The sequence below is a fragment of the Egretta garzetta genome, unplaced genomic scaffold (genome assembly GCF_000687185.1).
Source record: "Egretta garzetta isolate BGI_Z169 unplaced genomic scaffold, ASM68718v1 scaffold56, whole genome shotgun sequence".
Lineage (NCBI taxonomy): Eukaryota > Metazoa > Chordata > Aves > Pelecaniformes > Ardeidae > Egretta > Egretta garzetta.
The window spans coordinates 10468294-10482937 of record NW_009260182.1 but is presented as its reverse complement, the minus strand read 5'-3'; the positions used below and the strand labels follow the sequence as shown (position 1 = coordinate 10482937).

At 40.3% G+C, this 14644-nt stretch overlaps 1 protein-coding gene across 9 annotated transcripts in view; it reads left to right on the top strand.

Annotated features, from left to right (window-relative positions):
- Nucleotides 1-14644, top strand: part of PANK1 (pantothenate kinase 1) — a 48257-nt gene that overhangs the window by 20338 nt on the left and 13275 nt on the right. For 8 of the 9 annotated variants that reach the window (XM_035897320.1, XM_035897322.1, XM_035897321.1 and 5 more), the window contains one exon: nucleotides 8313-8665. In XM_035897320.1, coding sequence (XP_035753213.1) covers nucleotides 8313-8665 — 353 coding nt within the window. Of the gene's footprint in view, nucleotides 1-5368; nucleotides 5422-8312; nucleotides 8666-14644 lie in introns of those variants that run through there. The other variant, XM_009642072.2, reaches the window with a different exon arrangement.

The following is a 14644-nucleotide window of genomic DNA, read 5'->3' as shown; positions in this document are numbered from 1 at the left end:
TTACCTTGCAAACATGCTAAAGTTGTAATATGCTCCTCGCGAGCATCGCCTGTGGCTTTTGGTTACTTGGTTTGGAAGGTGTTAAGTAGCTGTCTACTTCGTGTTTTGTTTTAAGGCTGTGAGTCTCAGGGATATCCATATTTATAGTGTACTTATAGTGTATAAGGTGTGTATATATATATAAGGGCAGGTTTAGGCTAGACATTAGGAAAAACTTCTTCACCGAAAGGGTTGTCAGGCTCTGGAATGGGCTGCCCAGGGAGGTGGTTGAGTCCTCATCCCTGGAGGTATTTAAAAGAAGGATAGATGAGGTGCTTAGGGACATGGTTTAGTGGTGGGATGGCAGGGTTAGGTTAAAGGTTGGACTCGATGATCTTAAAGGTCTTTTCCAACCAAAGTGATTCTATGATTCTGTTGTAGCTAACTTCTTACGTGTAGGTATGGAGCTATTGAATAACTCCATGGTAAACTCTACAAGTAAAATAATCCAATGGAAAAAGTATTCTGTTTCTTTGCACTCTCACTTCTCTAGCCCTTCAAGTAAAGCCAAAAGTTTGCTTCTTTGTTAGAAGTTCAGCGTGTTCTGAAAGTGTAATCGGGGATAGTCAGGATCACATCTACCCACTGCCAAAACTTAAAGATGTTTCTACTCAGTAGGAAGTAGTGTGCGTTCAGCTGCTCTGGATGGTTTTTTTCTTTCTTTTGAAATGAATACTTAAAAAACTTTTCTGTATAAGCAGAACAAAATACTCAGAAACAGCCTTGAAAGGCTGCAGCTTTTACAGGGCTACTTACTAGCCAGTGCCTTCTCTGGCTTTGCTGAGCTACACATACCATTTTCCCTTAAAATGTTCCCTGTATTGATTAATCGTGTAGTGCTTAAAGTACCTGTTGATAGTTAATTTAGTCTTGTACCAAATTTAACATATTGATGACCAAATCGTTCTCTGTCACAAACTGGTTTTGCAGTCTTTGTCTAGCTTCACGTTTTCATTCAGGAACAAAAACTGCAGGACTTGGACTGACTTAACATTTTGATTTGGTGTAACTAAGAAGAGTCAGCACTTGCATATCAAACTCTTCATAATAGTAAAACCTATTTGGAAGCAAAGAGTAAGGCTTTTAGGGATTCGTATAATCGCTTGAATAAGTAAGAATGAGGAATTTGGAATTTCCTTCCCATCTTGAGGGGAAAAAGAGCCCATCAGAGTTATAAGAGCATAGGGGACTGGCTGTATTGCCCAAGATGTAAAACAACCAAGTCTTCAGTTGTGGGGGGTTAATGAAATGAGGCTTTAATGAAAACGGCAGGTGAGGGAAGTGCTCTGTAGAACTACTTTGTGGGCAATTTCTTTGCTGAATACAGTATGTGAAATCTTACTGATCTTATACTTTTTAATTTATATGGTTTATTTTGTGCAAGAAAAAATAGGCAATTTAGTATTAGTCTTGCAGGAAAATAAGATAGCGTGTTGTCACCAGCTTAAAAAAATTCCTTGTTATACTCAAATTCTCCTGTTACTGCATAGCTTTCCACTGTATCCATCTCTAGTGAATACTACACAGTCCCGTTTTACTGGTTTTTATATTTAATCCTGGCCTTTGCAGATGTTTGTTCTGTGCTTAAGGACACATTGCAAAATGAAGTGCGGTTGCCACATGGTATGTAAGGCTTCGGTATTGATTGTAGGGTTTGCTTTGCGTGGTGGCAAAGATAATGAGATAATTGGCATTTCCCAACATTTCAACAGATGAAACCTATCTTTGCAGCAATTATTCCTTTAAATCCTTATAAATTGTATGTTTTCTTCATTGTTTTTACATTCTACCAAAGTGAAGTAGATTTCCATATTCCCAAGTCTTTTTCCTCTCTGAGAAGGGAAGATTCCCTGTGAAACCAGTGTGCTTTGCTGATTAGCCTGCAGTAAGAGAGGATCTGGGGACTAACTTAATCCTTTTGACTTGCCTCCTGCTGTTTCTGCCGAGAAGCTTGTCTTTGCTTTGTTTTTTCCTTGGCTGAACTAGGTGAGTTGTCAGGGATGTTAGGCTTGTGCCAGTTTTCTGGTGCAAATCGTTAGTGCAGACCCTTTGTGAGACTAGGATTTACATTACCTTTCTGTGTCACAGCACCGTGTAACGAATATGGAAAAGTATCTGTTGTGTTGCCTTGTGCTGTGAAGCACTCCAGAAGAGAGTAAAATACTGAAACGGTGTGAATTCTGCAAATTTTGAAAGCCTGCTAAAGTGTTATGTTGTTCAGTTTAAATGTGATCTTTGGACAGAAGAAAGAAAAAGAGCAGTTTAGTGCCTTCATCGATCCCTGTGAAACAGCATTGTAGCCAGGTAAGGACAAACATTTTAGCACAGCAGTTCACTAGGGAAGAAGCCAGCTGGACATCTTAACTCTATCGCTTTTCTTAAATTAAAAAAAAGCTTTGGGGTCTCTATTCCAGTCAGCATCTTGCATCTCGCCCCAAGTCAGTTGGTAGTTGTTAGGGGTCAAAGAATGTGTGACTGTTTACAAGTGCTATGCATCGTAATTGCCATGGCTAATTTCTAAATGCTTCAAGTTGTAGCTTCATGGTAAGGAATGCTTTTGGCCAATATTTAGATTGTTAACACCTGCGATGCCTGGCTGCAGCATGGTTATGTAGTACTGCTTAAGGCCAAGTGGAAACTGTGGAAAACATAGGTTCTTTTCACCTGTGGTGATGTTAAATACTGAATGCCATGATTATATAGTATATTTTGGTGAAAAACACAGGAGTGAAAATGGTTTTGTGTTGCTATTGTTTGACACAGTGAATAAACACATTATCAGTTACTGAAATGTTGTCCAAGGCATTGGAATATCCCACAATCTTTTAATCTTAAGAATTTGTTCAAGTGACATGCTGTGTAAAATTAGTCTTCAGCTGCTTTTAATGTAGGTGGAAGTGAGGGTTGCCTAAGGAATAGGACTGGTGGTCCAGCATCCCAGGAGTTAACACTTGCCTTACCAACAAGATAACGCTTTTCCAACAGGAATGGGAAACTTATGCCAATCACTTCCACTGGGTTGGGTGCTGTTAGATCCAAGAATGAGATTCTCGATAGCTGATCATTGCTTCTTGTAGCTTTGTAAGTTTAGCTTTTATTTGTTAGGGTTTTTCAATGAAGCTATGGAGGCTTAGGTATGACCTAGTCTCCCAGTGCTATCTTCAGGAATCAGTTTGTGGTAATGACTATTTGTGTGTGAATGGTCAGAACTGTTTAAGGAACAGCTCTGTGCTTTTGGGTTTGAAGTTGGATTGGGTTGTGGTTTTGGTTGTGTGTGGGTTTTGTAGTTGGGTGTTTTGGGGTTTTTTCATTGTCTGGTGAGGTGGTAGACATTCAGTAAGTCCTCACTGTTGAAAATGAACTGGAGGGCTTTGCCTGATACATGTACATGATTTATTTAGCTCTAACTTTGTAAGGTTTGAGGAATCTTCCATTACGAAGCAGATATCATTAATTTTTTAAGCTATATATTCTATTTATTCAAAGGAAAACAAATGCTTCCATTTTATGTGCTTGGATTGCTCAAAATAACTGTGAAATAGTGAGAAGTAATTGAAAAATACCTGTAAGCTATTACCAGCTTTTTTAAATAGAAAGCAACTTTCAGAAGCTGTGAAAATACTATCCCACCTTATGTGTGACTTTTTTTTTCCCTGTTGTTATTTTTGTTTCTCTCTCCCCTCTTCCAGTCCTAATTAAAACAGGAAGTTCTTAGATCATCAAAGCATCAAGCAATGCAAATGAAATGCAAATGAAAAATGTAAATTAAGTAATAGGATTGCATCATACGTGTGTCCAGGAAGAAAAGCAGCTGAACCTAAGATATTTCATCTGAGATATTCATGACTAAGTTATCAGAGTATTGATGCCACCATTCAAATTACCGATAAAAGATTGAGCTACTGTACCTGTGTTCAAGGAAATACAGGTCTTGTAAGAGAGGTGTGTAAGCTGAAGCAGTTTTGGCAAAAGAAGAAACTGCTGCAAATTGGTCCTGGATAAATCTAGGGTCCAGGTAGGGAGGAGAAAGTCCTAAACAGCAAGATTCAGGCACAGCCTCTTTCTAAAAGTTGAGGAGTAAGAAGATTCAGCTAACCTTAGGTGGTGGCAGTTGTTTAAACATATGAAAAGGGTTACCCTTGGTTATCCTCTTTAATGGGGGGAAGTGTTAACGGGTGACCCAGGAGTTCCCTTTCATCCTTGCTTCCCCTGGTCTCCTCCATGGTGTGATTTCACAGTTACCCTCCACGCCCTCTCCCTGTGTTGTATGTTAAGCACGGGAGTTTTAAAAATCAAATGTGTTCAGTTCTGAATGTAATACACCTTATAGGAATAGCCTCACAGCTTCATACTCTTCAAAGTTTGTGCAGAAACGAGGTAAAACGTATCGTGGCATTTCTGGTGAGCAAACCTTTCCCCCAGATAGCCCAGCTGTCGGTGTGCATCACATTACCCCACGGTGCAAGGCTGTAGATACCTTCTGTTTGCATTGGCACGTGCTTCTGCAGCGAAATTTTGGAGTAGTGGAGATATCTATCTCAAGATAACAAACCAGTAAGTAGTTGGTGCAGTTTAGCATAAAAAGAATTCATTTTCTTAAGAAGATAAGCAGCATCTTTTGATTTATGCTAGGCTTTTAAGAATGCATGATTCACCTTGATGCTCTCTGTATCAGATCTATGGGACCTAGAACTAGGTTTTATAGTGTTGTTATTTTTTATGGCTTACTGCAGTGTAGCAATACATAGCATAATAGTTGTTTTTTCTTCTCCACAGTCATAGATTGCGTTGACCCAGTAGGTATATTGCATGCTGACTTTGAGAAGAGAGAAATCAGCTCCTAACAGTCTTACCAGATAATTTTAGTTAAGTGCATTTTTTACACTTGTGAAAGGATTTCTGCAACATACCCAGTGTCTTCATTTTTCATAGTAAATCACACAGTTTTGAATAACTGTTATCCGCCTAAGCTGTGGATGTGACAGATTTCACTTTCTTCTCCTTGCTTTCCTGGCTTTCAATAACTCAAGAAACTGGACATTTATTCGGGTCATCAATTAAATGCTGGGCTTCCAGCTTGAAACAAACAAACAAAAAACCTACCTGAAACAAACAAACAAAAAAAAAAAAACCCACCGCAATTTTCCCACTATTTTCTCTCAAGTCTGTGGAGACTGTATCTACACAAATACTTACTTCTCTTCCTAGCCCCTGGTTGTAGCAGTGAGGGACCTAATAATTTTGGTGGCCTCTGAATGGTCTTACTCCCTGTATGCAGAGAAGCAGCAAAACCCAGAAGCACCTTGCAGTCTGCATGCACGCTCCTGTTAGCACTGCATTCAGTGGTGTCAGGAACGTCGAAGTGTGTAGGTACCAGCTAAGGTGAAAAGAACTGATGGTGCTTCAGTGGTGCATTTTGTGTTGGTGGAACATACTGATAGTAACAAAAGATACAATTAATAAATTTTTTTAAGTAATCTCTGGAACAAAGAAGTGTTTCTACTGTAACTGCAGTTGTACAGAAGTTATATGAATTTCAGTGGGACTTGTCAGGAGCTTTGAAACTTGGTCTTTGTCCTAATTGGTCAACTAGTCAAAATAGTTGTCATCTTTATTGCAAGACATTCCAACAGATAGCTGGTGTTAGCAGCTCTGAAGAAAACTAAGCTGCAGTTCTGCTCAACTGAAATATCGGTTGTTGTGGGCTGATCTTGTGCTCTTTATTTGTGCTGGAGAGAACTGCTGCTGTTCTAAGAGCAAAGTTCTTTCTGCAGCGCTCTGTTTGGCTCACAACAAAATGAAAGGAGCTTAGATTCACAGAGAAGAAACTAGAAAAGTGTGTCTTGGTACTTCTGCTTGCTTTTTATATGTGAGCATTATGTATATCTATTGCAAGAACTATACAGACTTGAAATAAGTTCATAATTGTTTTCTACAGTACTTATTTGTTAGTGATTTAGGTATGACTCCTCAAAATGTTAAGATATAAAAATAAATCTCTTGGCACTCATTTGTGAATAACTCTCAGCTGTTAGTACTTAATGCTTTTATTTCTGGACTTGTGTTTGATAGAAGGATGAAATGCTTCTTCCCTCTCTTAAAGATTAACTCTACACTATGGCTTTAAAGCAGCTGTTGGTGCAGGCCGATTGTAGCAGATTTTATGCCCTTAATGTAGAATACTGGAAGTTGGTTTACACTTAGCTACAGGATGGTTCTGTATCACACAGTCCAACCATGCTGCTCTTAAAAAATTAAACTTCCTGCTTGCATAGTTGAGATACATCTGAGGGGGACACTTACTGTTCCAGTGGGACAGGTAATTAAAGTTCTCAGTAGCTTAAATAAAGATTTGTGTAAATCACTAATGGGATTGGCATCCTGAGCTCCACTGCATTGTAGTATTGTACACTGTGGAGCAGACTGCTTTTAGTTAAATATTTACCTTGTGCTTCCAAAAGTGTTTGAGTTACAGGTTAGTGTATGGTGACATATTTTTCCTCTTCAAAATAAAGCCTATTTTAAAAACACTTGTTTTGAATTCTTCCCATTTCAGGGAGCTCTCCTGCATCTGCACAGAAGTATCTTCCCAAACCTCAAATTAGACTTCAGGGTTTTTCTGTCTTGCAGCTTGCAGGGCGTGGAAAAAGAAATTAGACTTTACAACAGATAACAGTAGGTGCTCTTAGAAAAAATGAACTGTAAGCAAGCTACTTCATGGGAGTTTATGCGTTATGCCTGCCGTGCCCTTAGGGAATGGGGGGAGAAACTGATGATTCAATTATTTGGCATAAGGCAATGGAGCAAAATAATAGTTCTAAACATCTGACATTTAAGGATTGGTTTGGGGAGGAGAGTGTATTAACAATTGTGAAATTCAGACTTCTGAATTATTCAGCCAGACGAGAATGATGCTGAGACCCTTGTGGTAAGAAGTAAAAGACTCTAAGCTCCTTTCAGCCGGGAATTGAGTAACTTAATACTTATCTGTGATTGCTTGAGGAAGAATGGTGTGATCAGTACCTCTTATGCTTATTAAAATCTTTGCCCCAAGTTGTTTACACTTATGTTCACTGGCAGAAAAATCAGTAATGCATATGGTGTCCATGGTTTGGAGTGTGTATGAACACTAAGTTGGGACGTCCTGGTTGGTAGAATCACATTTCAGTAAGTCTGCCTGATTCTCCCTAAAAGCAAGAAGGTGACTGTGTGACTGCTATTTTAGAAATGTATCTTGGATATTAGCCACGTACTCAGTACTTCTAATTTAATTTCTTGAAGAAACTTTACTAGCTGCCTCCTTCTGCAGTACCTGTGTATAGATTTTGTATTCTCACTTCTTATTGCTTCATAAAGTTACCTGGCTTACTACTTAAAATATATATATAATGCGTGTATATATAAGCAGAGCAGGGAGACCAACCTGCTTCAGTTAGTATCTTCTGTCTGTGTATTCTCCATAGTAATTTTCCCTTGCCATTAACGGAACAAGGGCTTTGGTAGACCTATGCTGGCTGTGGCAAATACATATATATGCTAAGAAGCAAATAGTGGCATTTCTTGTATAGTACTATGATAGGCTAATACATATACCAGCAAAGGGAGTCTATTGCTTAAAGAAAAGGACTGTCCATAGTAAATATTGAACTTAAACCAGCTCATTCTCTTTCTGCTAATCTATGCAGGTGGTGTAGTTGCAACAGAGCTGCGAGTTCTGGTGGGTTGAAGCCTGGAGACTCACAGCACAATGGGAGAGTTATGTACTGCTGCTCTTTAGATGGAGCCTTGTGGCTGTGGGAATTCCAGCAGGTCTTGGAAAGGCAATTGTAGATGTTACACAGTGGGAATGTGACTTGAGAAATCTTGTTCTCCTGTTGGGTTGTTTGTTCCTCCTCCCCTCCTTGGTCTATTTTAAGAATTGGTGTCAGGAGTCAGACTGGGTGAAATACAGTAAATGTGCTCTGTCAAGAGGTACTGACTGAAGAGTAAAATGTTTTCCTGGGGAAAAAAAGTTCTCATTTATTAAAACCTGAGAGAAAAGACTATTCTGGTATTTTCTTTATTCTTTTTCTTAACTGAGGCTTCATGAAGTCGTAACCTAGAGAGGTGTTTAATACGTTTGAATTGGACATGCAAGTGACCAGCTTTCAGGAGCAGATGCTGCCACTGTGACTGCACTGAATTTTCATTCAGCAAATGTTTTAAGTGATATGGCTCACCTGTACATTTATAGTGACTTTCTCTTTCTTCCTCCCCAACCCCCTTGTCCTTAGCATTTCCATGGTTTGGAATGGATATCGGTGGAACGTTGGTTAAACTGGTCTACTTTGAACCTAAGGACATTACTGCAGAAGAGGAGCAGGAGGAGGTGGAAAACCTGAAAAGCATTAGGAAATACTTGACCTCCAATACAGCCTATGGTAAAACTGGCATCCGCGATGTCCATCTTGAACTGAAAAATTTGACTATGTGTGGACGCAAAGGAAACCTGCACTTCATCCGCTTTCCCAGCTGTGCCATGCACAGGTTCATACAGATGGGTAGTGAAAAGAACTTCTCCAGTTTGCACACCACACTCTGTGCCACAGGAGGTGGAGCTTACAAGTTTGAGGAGGACTTTAGAACGGTATGTGAACAGTTCATATGGGTTTAGTGGGGAGTACTTCGGGAAAACATGGGAGTCCTGCTATTAAAACTTGCAGAGAAAATAACATTTTTTGTCCATCCTAGCTGATTAAGACTAACAGTAGCAATTCACGTTTGTTAATTGGTACAATTGCTGAGGGCACGGAGGGGGCAAGGGAGGGTTTTCTACTTCCTGGGTATTCTACTGCAGTATTATTGTGCAGGATGTCTTCGGTAAATGCTTTTTTTTAGAGTACAGTTGTGATGCTCAGATGCCTCATAATCAACTGAGTGTGTGTTATGACAGCCTAGAAGCCTGAGACTACAGGTACTGATCTTGCAAATGGTGTATCTATTGGAAAACCAGAAATGAAACCATATGGGCTAGAGATTAGATTCAGGTTCCCTTCCCCTTGTATTCATTTTCAAGCAGACTTAAGTCAAAAGTCTGGAAGACCAAGCATGGAGCAGGGGGAAAAACAGTGTATGGAAGCATGACAGTAGCAGCTAGCTCTTGATTTCAGTTCTGGAAGTATGTCATGTGAAGAAAGGCAGTTCATGAGGTGACTAGGTCCCCTATCCCCTAGAATTTAAAAATAACCTCTGCAGGGAGCTCCAGAAGCTGATATAAATCTGAAGTATTGGGATGCTGCTGTTTGTGTAAACTTGATCAATAGTCCTACCCCCTGAACAAGCGCACTAGAGTGCACTGCAAAAATTGATTGTGGTGACAGAGGCAGAGAGCTGTTGTACAAACTGCATTAGAGAAAAATAGTCATTCGGGAGGCAGTTGCCTGTTGTGTATGTGTCTCTACTGGGGCATATCTCCATTTATTCTCTGTAGAAGTGTCAGTAGTCTGCCTGTACCAAAGCAGTCTTACTAAGATTAATTTGAATTATTTACTTGGCAGGCAGGTCTGACACTTCTGTCTCTAGCTTTTGCCCTGATCTTGAGGGTGAGGGATGGCTGCTGGGTGTGACAGGTTATATCAGTTGCTTTTCTGTCTCTGCTTCAGTCTAGGGAGCTATCATACTGATTTACCAACTGCTGTTGACTGCAGTCCTTGGCTTTGTGTGCTTCATTTTTAATTCCAAGCATCCATTCCTGCAGGTACAAGAGGTTTTTTCTTTGTCAATACCCCTCACCTACCAGATGACCAAGATCCTAGGGGGGAAAGAGAATGCTGTAAGAGTTCAACATGAATTCCAGTTGCTTATACTGTTGTGCAATCATTTTCAGTAAATGTTGGACTTGGAAGTAGCTAGTGTAATGAAGGACTATCAAGTTTTTGAATTGCTGTAGTAGTCCACAACTAACGCCTGATTTCTTTCCTTTAGGACAATTATAAGTCCCTTACATGTTAGGGTCTGCTGATGATTGAGTCCTCAAAAGTTGAGTTTGTCTCTTGTTGTCTAAGGATGTTGGCAGTGCAGTAGGAGGTGAGTTCTAGTGCTAGCCAGCGTGGCCTTAGCTCAGGCTTTTGAGTGTACTTCCACGTGTCCAGGGGATGATTCAGGTCATGTTCTCTAGTGACAGTGGGAGGTCACTTTGAGACTTTCTGAAGACGCTGACTATCCCTTTGGAATGGTCAGTCTTCCCAAATTCATCTCTCCTGCGTCATGTAACAGCAGCTAGAGATGCTTATTTAATAAGGAAGTTCATGTCCCTTGCTCCCACAGCTGTAGAATCAAACTGGAAGTTACTTGGTGGCTATGGCAGCTAGGCATTTCTCTCCATAGCTTTGGCTTTGTCTGACATAAAGCTGCAATTTACAGTGAGGGCCCAGTCTCTGTCATCTCAGCTGCAATATAGTTGATGTAGCAACTGAAGTTGGGGCTATTTTGCTAGCTTTTGTACAAAAATACAAGGTCACGTAGCAAATTACTGGTGGACTTAGGCACAAAATCCCACATCTTTGCAGTGTTAGTTAACACTCTGTGTGCTGCAACACTTGTAGGTAGTTTAAGAAAAACACTGTAAAGCCTGGCAAGGGTGTTTTGTAGCATAGAGCAGTCTGTGAAGTGCACTCACACTGAAGTGAGTGCTTTGGACACCTCTTCTTACAGCTATCCAGTTCCACACCTTCCTTTATAGCAAGTATTTCTTGGCTCAAACTGTAATATCCATAGAGTGTTGCAGAAGCAAAATACTATCCATTACACGGAGGTTTGCTTGCTTAATCTCTCTTGAAGGGCTGAGTGTCCTGGGTACTGGCACTTAAAATTGTCACACTTCATTAGCCGTTGTAACAGCAGCCGGCTACCTCAGTGTGTTCGGCTGACTGTAAATTGACATTGGACGACAGCTTCAGGACTGCTTTCTCAAAGCATTGAAATGTCTGTTTCAAATATTTGACTGCTCTAATGCACCTGTAGAAGTAGAGAACATGTGCCAAGTCTAGTATCCTGCTGTTGCAGGATTCAGTACTGTGTAATGTCTTATGTGGGGGAGGCCTTGAATGTTACTGTTTCTGTTACTTAGAAGCAATGGGGAAAAACTAAAGTTTGTGAACGTTGTTAATTTCATCAAAATATCTGGCTGAATGCTAGGAAACTCATGAAACTGATGTAGGTAACATGCTTTTATTCTGGCCCTTTATTTCACTAGTGTACGTGCTTTCAAATTTTTGCCTTTCATGGTATTTCTAAGTGTTTATAGGATTTTCAGGATTGCATAGATTCGGGACAAGAGATCCAACACATTGCAAAACAGTATCCCGAAGAAGGAATCCTTCCAAGATTACAGCAGCTTTTTCTCCTTAAAATAGACAAGCAAACACCCTGTTGTTACTCGCCTGTTCCAGTGTCTAATTCAGAATCCCTAAATGAGTTAAATAGGTTTGGTCTAAACATCTCTGTTGCTTTTGTGTGTTAAAAAATAATATTAAATTGGGAGGCATCTTCTGTTTACCTTAAGCCAATCTTCTGTGCCACAGAAAGGCAACTAAATCCACAAAGCTAGCTAGATTTAGCTCTCTGACCTCCCTCTCGTGATCCACAGTGTTGGGATAGGAGGAGACCTGGAGAAGTCTCCACGGACTGCTTGGTGACTGCCAGCAATAACGATCAGTAGCCTGGCAAGTCATTTGATTCGTTCTTAAGACCTGAATGCTTCTCTAGAATTAGGAAAACTGACTCTATTCATTAAGCTAGACCACAGAAATAATTTTACCAACCATATGGTTATACTTAATGCTCACTGAAGAGCATCAGTAAGTAATTCACTGAAAAGACTGTTTCCAGCTTAGTGTGGGTTATTTGGGGGTTTTTTTTTTCATGGTTTGTGTTTTGTTAATTTTTTTCTTTTCCCCTTTCTGAATGACTGGTCTTTATGGCTGGCTGACTTTTTATTTTCAGGTAACAGTAGTGTTAAGGCATGGATGAATCTGTTGCCTAATTGTGATAATCCTCTCTCCTTTCCTCAACTACATACTGTCGCCTTGCATGTTCTGTAAATGCTCAGGTAACATCACTTCTGTAAAAGGAAGGAGTACATAGACTTGCTTGTGTACCTGTAGTATAAATCTATTTATATTCTGACTCCTCCATGATCGCATGTGCACGTTAACGTGCACAAGAGTATGCTGTTAATGTAATGAGGAATAAATTCTTAGGCTGTCACTCGGTTTTGTAAAGTAATCCAATGTACAGGATACATGGGGGATGAGGGAAGAAAAGACTATTCAGACTGTTGTCTAAAACCTCCTCTGTTGCAGAATTCCTGTTGATTGCAGTGGCTCAAAGGTGGGATCCTTGTGTTCCTTCCTGAACACACCTGCCGAACCCGACTTGTCTTGGTAGAAATTTTACTGCTGGCTTCAGTGGAAGCAGGGTCTGGGCCAAAACCCAAGTACTTGATAAAGAACATCTGGAGCAGGGGAGGAAGGAAATCTGTTACCAACACTATCTAAGGCCTTGTCCCTCCCCATAACCTGTAAGAAAAATGCTTTAAGAGTGAGCTTGGCTGTTGGAGAGTGATTTCCTTGTGCCAGTTATTTGTTGATTCTAAGGCTTGACTTTGTGGTGTGGAATCCCTGTGGATGACTTGTAGATTGTATTTATCTTAAAACAAATAAACTCAATGTCCTATGTTGTAGAATGAGTAAGCTGTGTAACTCTGGATTAGTGTAAGACACTCAAAAATCTTGTTGTACCTCACTTGCTTGAGGAGGCTGGAGATGGCTGCTCAGGCTGTAGGTGCTGGCCTGTAACTGCGTAGACTGGGCTGGCGTTGAAAGTGGCATCCAGAGAACAAGTGAAGTAACCATGATGCCTTCTGTTACCACCACTGCAAGAAGCTAGGAAACTCTTCAGAGGGAATGCAGAGAAGCAATGTGCATCTCTTCCCTGCCAAGAGAGGGAAGAGGTCCTTACAGCTAGCTGGGCAAGAGGGCAGATCCTCTGCAGAGGATCCTAGATTAGTGCTTTTCTTGCCCAGAGCTGCTGCAGAGTCTATCTTCACATCCGCCTCAGCGAATGTTGGGCTTATCCTTTATTTGCGTTAGACTTTTTGTCTTGTTTGAATGTGAGCGGGTATTTCGTAGCCTCAGGGCATGGAATGAGCTGGGGGGAGTACCTCATCTGAGCTCAAACAGAAGCAAGGTTGGCGGTTGAGGTGAAGACAATCAAAATATAAAGGAAGCAAAGTATGTTTTTATGAAAGTGGAGGAGAGGTAATGGGAGGGAGATGGAAGAAAAAGCTAGACCATAAGCTATTATAAGAAATAAAAACTGGAGCAATGCCCAGAAGGCATATAAAAGCCAGAGTGATAGAGTAAATGAGGCTCTTGTAATTGATAATTAAAAACTTGCAAGACATTATGTTCCTGACAGTTTCTTACAGGAAAAAAAAAAAAAAATCATATTTCTGACTGAAAGTCCAAGAGACAGATGAACTTTTAACTGTGTCTAGGTTTGGACATCCCTGTGCTCGCCAGAACTCAGTAACAGTGTCTTTTCTTTCATGAGCTGGAGCTTTGTTGAAAAGATGTCTGCATGCCAATGTTGATCCATTAGGCTGCAACCCCGCTGCATGTGTCATGGCTGCCCTCAGCTCACTTCTTGAGGACTGGGCTGTTTTGTGTTTTCCTTGCTAAGGTGGAAGTATTTACTCACCCATAAAGAAACAAACATGACCCAAGTTTTTGGCTTCTGTGCTTCCATACGCAAGTTGGTGCCATGTTTTTTTCCTTTTATGCTGTCTGGTACTTGAATACAGTTAAAAACTGCTTGACATTATGCGTATTTAAAAAAAAAAAAAAAAAAAACCAAAAACAAAAAAACCCACAAACCAACAAAAAAACCCGAACAAAAAACAACTAAACTTGGACAGTACTGCTTTCCAGCACTTCTTGCAAGTGTACAACAAGAGGTGGGCTTTAATTCTCCTTAGAATACCATCTGTACACAGTAACAACAGACCTTTCGTGTATCCTTGAAATCAGCTGTGTTTCAGCAGTTTAAGTTGTGAACTGCCACAGGGAAGTGTTCACTACTTCCTTGCTGTGTTGCACCCGCTTGTAAACACGGTTAAAGTCCTGAGTCCTTCCTTTTGATGGTCCTGAGGAGTTCCTTGAGTCCAGAGTGTTTTGTTCCTTCCCCTTCCTTGGTATTTAAAAACAAGTCTAAAATAGAGAGGAACTTCTACAGTCTGTCTATAATACAGAAAGATTGTTCTTTTAAACAATGTGTGTATGGTTTCCCTGTAACCATCATAAATTTTCCCTCCAGGCTCCTGTAAACTACTTTGTTCTGCAGTTCTTTCTCTCGTAGCACAACTTTCTGACATAAAACTTTTCTAGAGAGGCACTGTGCTGAATATAGTTAGAGGAGTACAGAGCAGGGTAAGTTGACCATTATGCTACCTGCCCTCACATTGGGGATTGTAAAGGGCTGGAAAATATCTGCAAATGCATTTTGTAAAAACTTGTAGGAAAACCATCCATTTAAAATGTGCTTCTACACACATCTCCTATTTTTG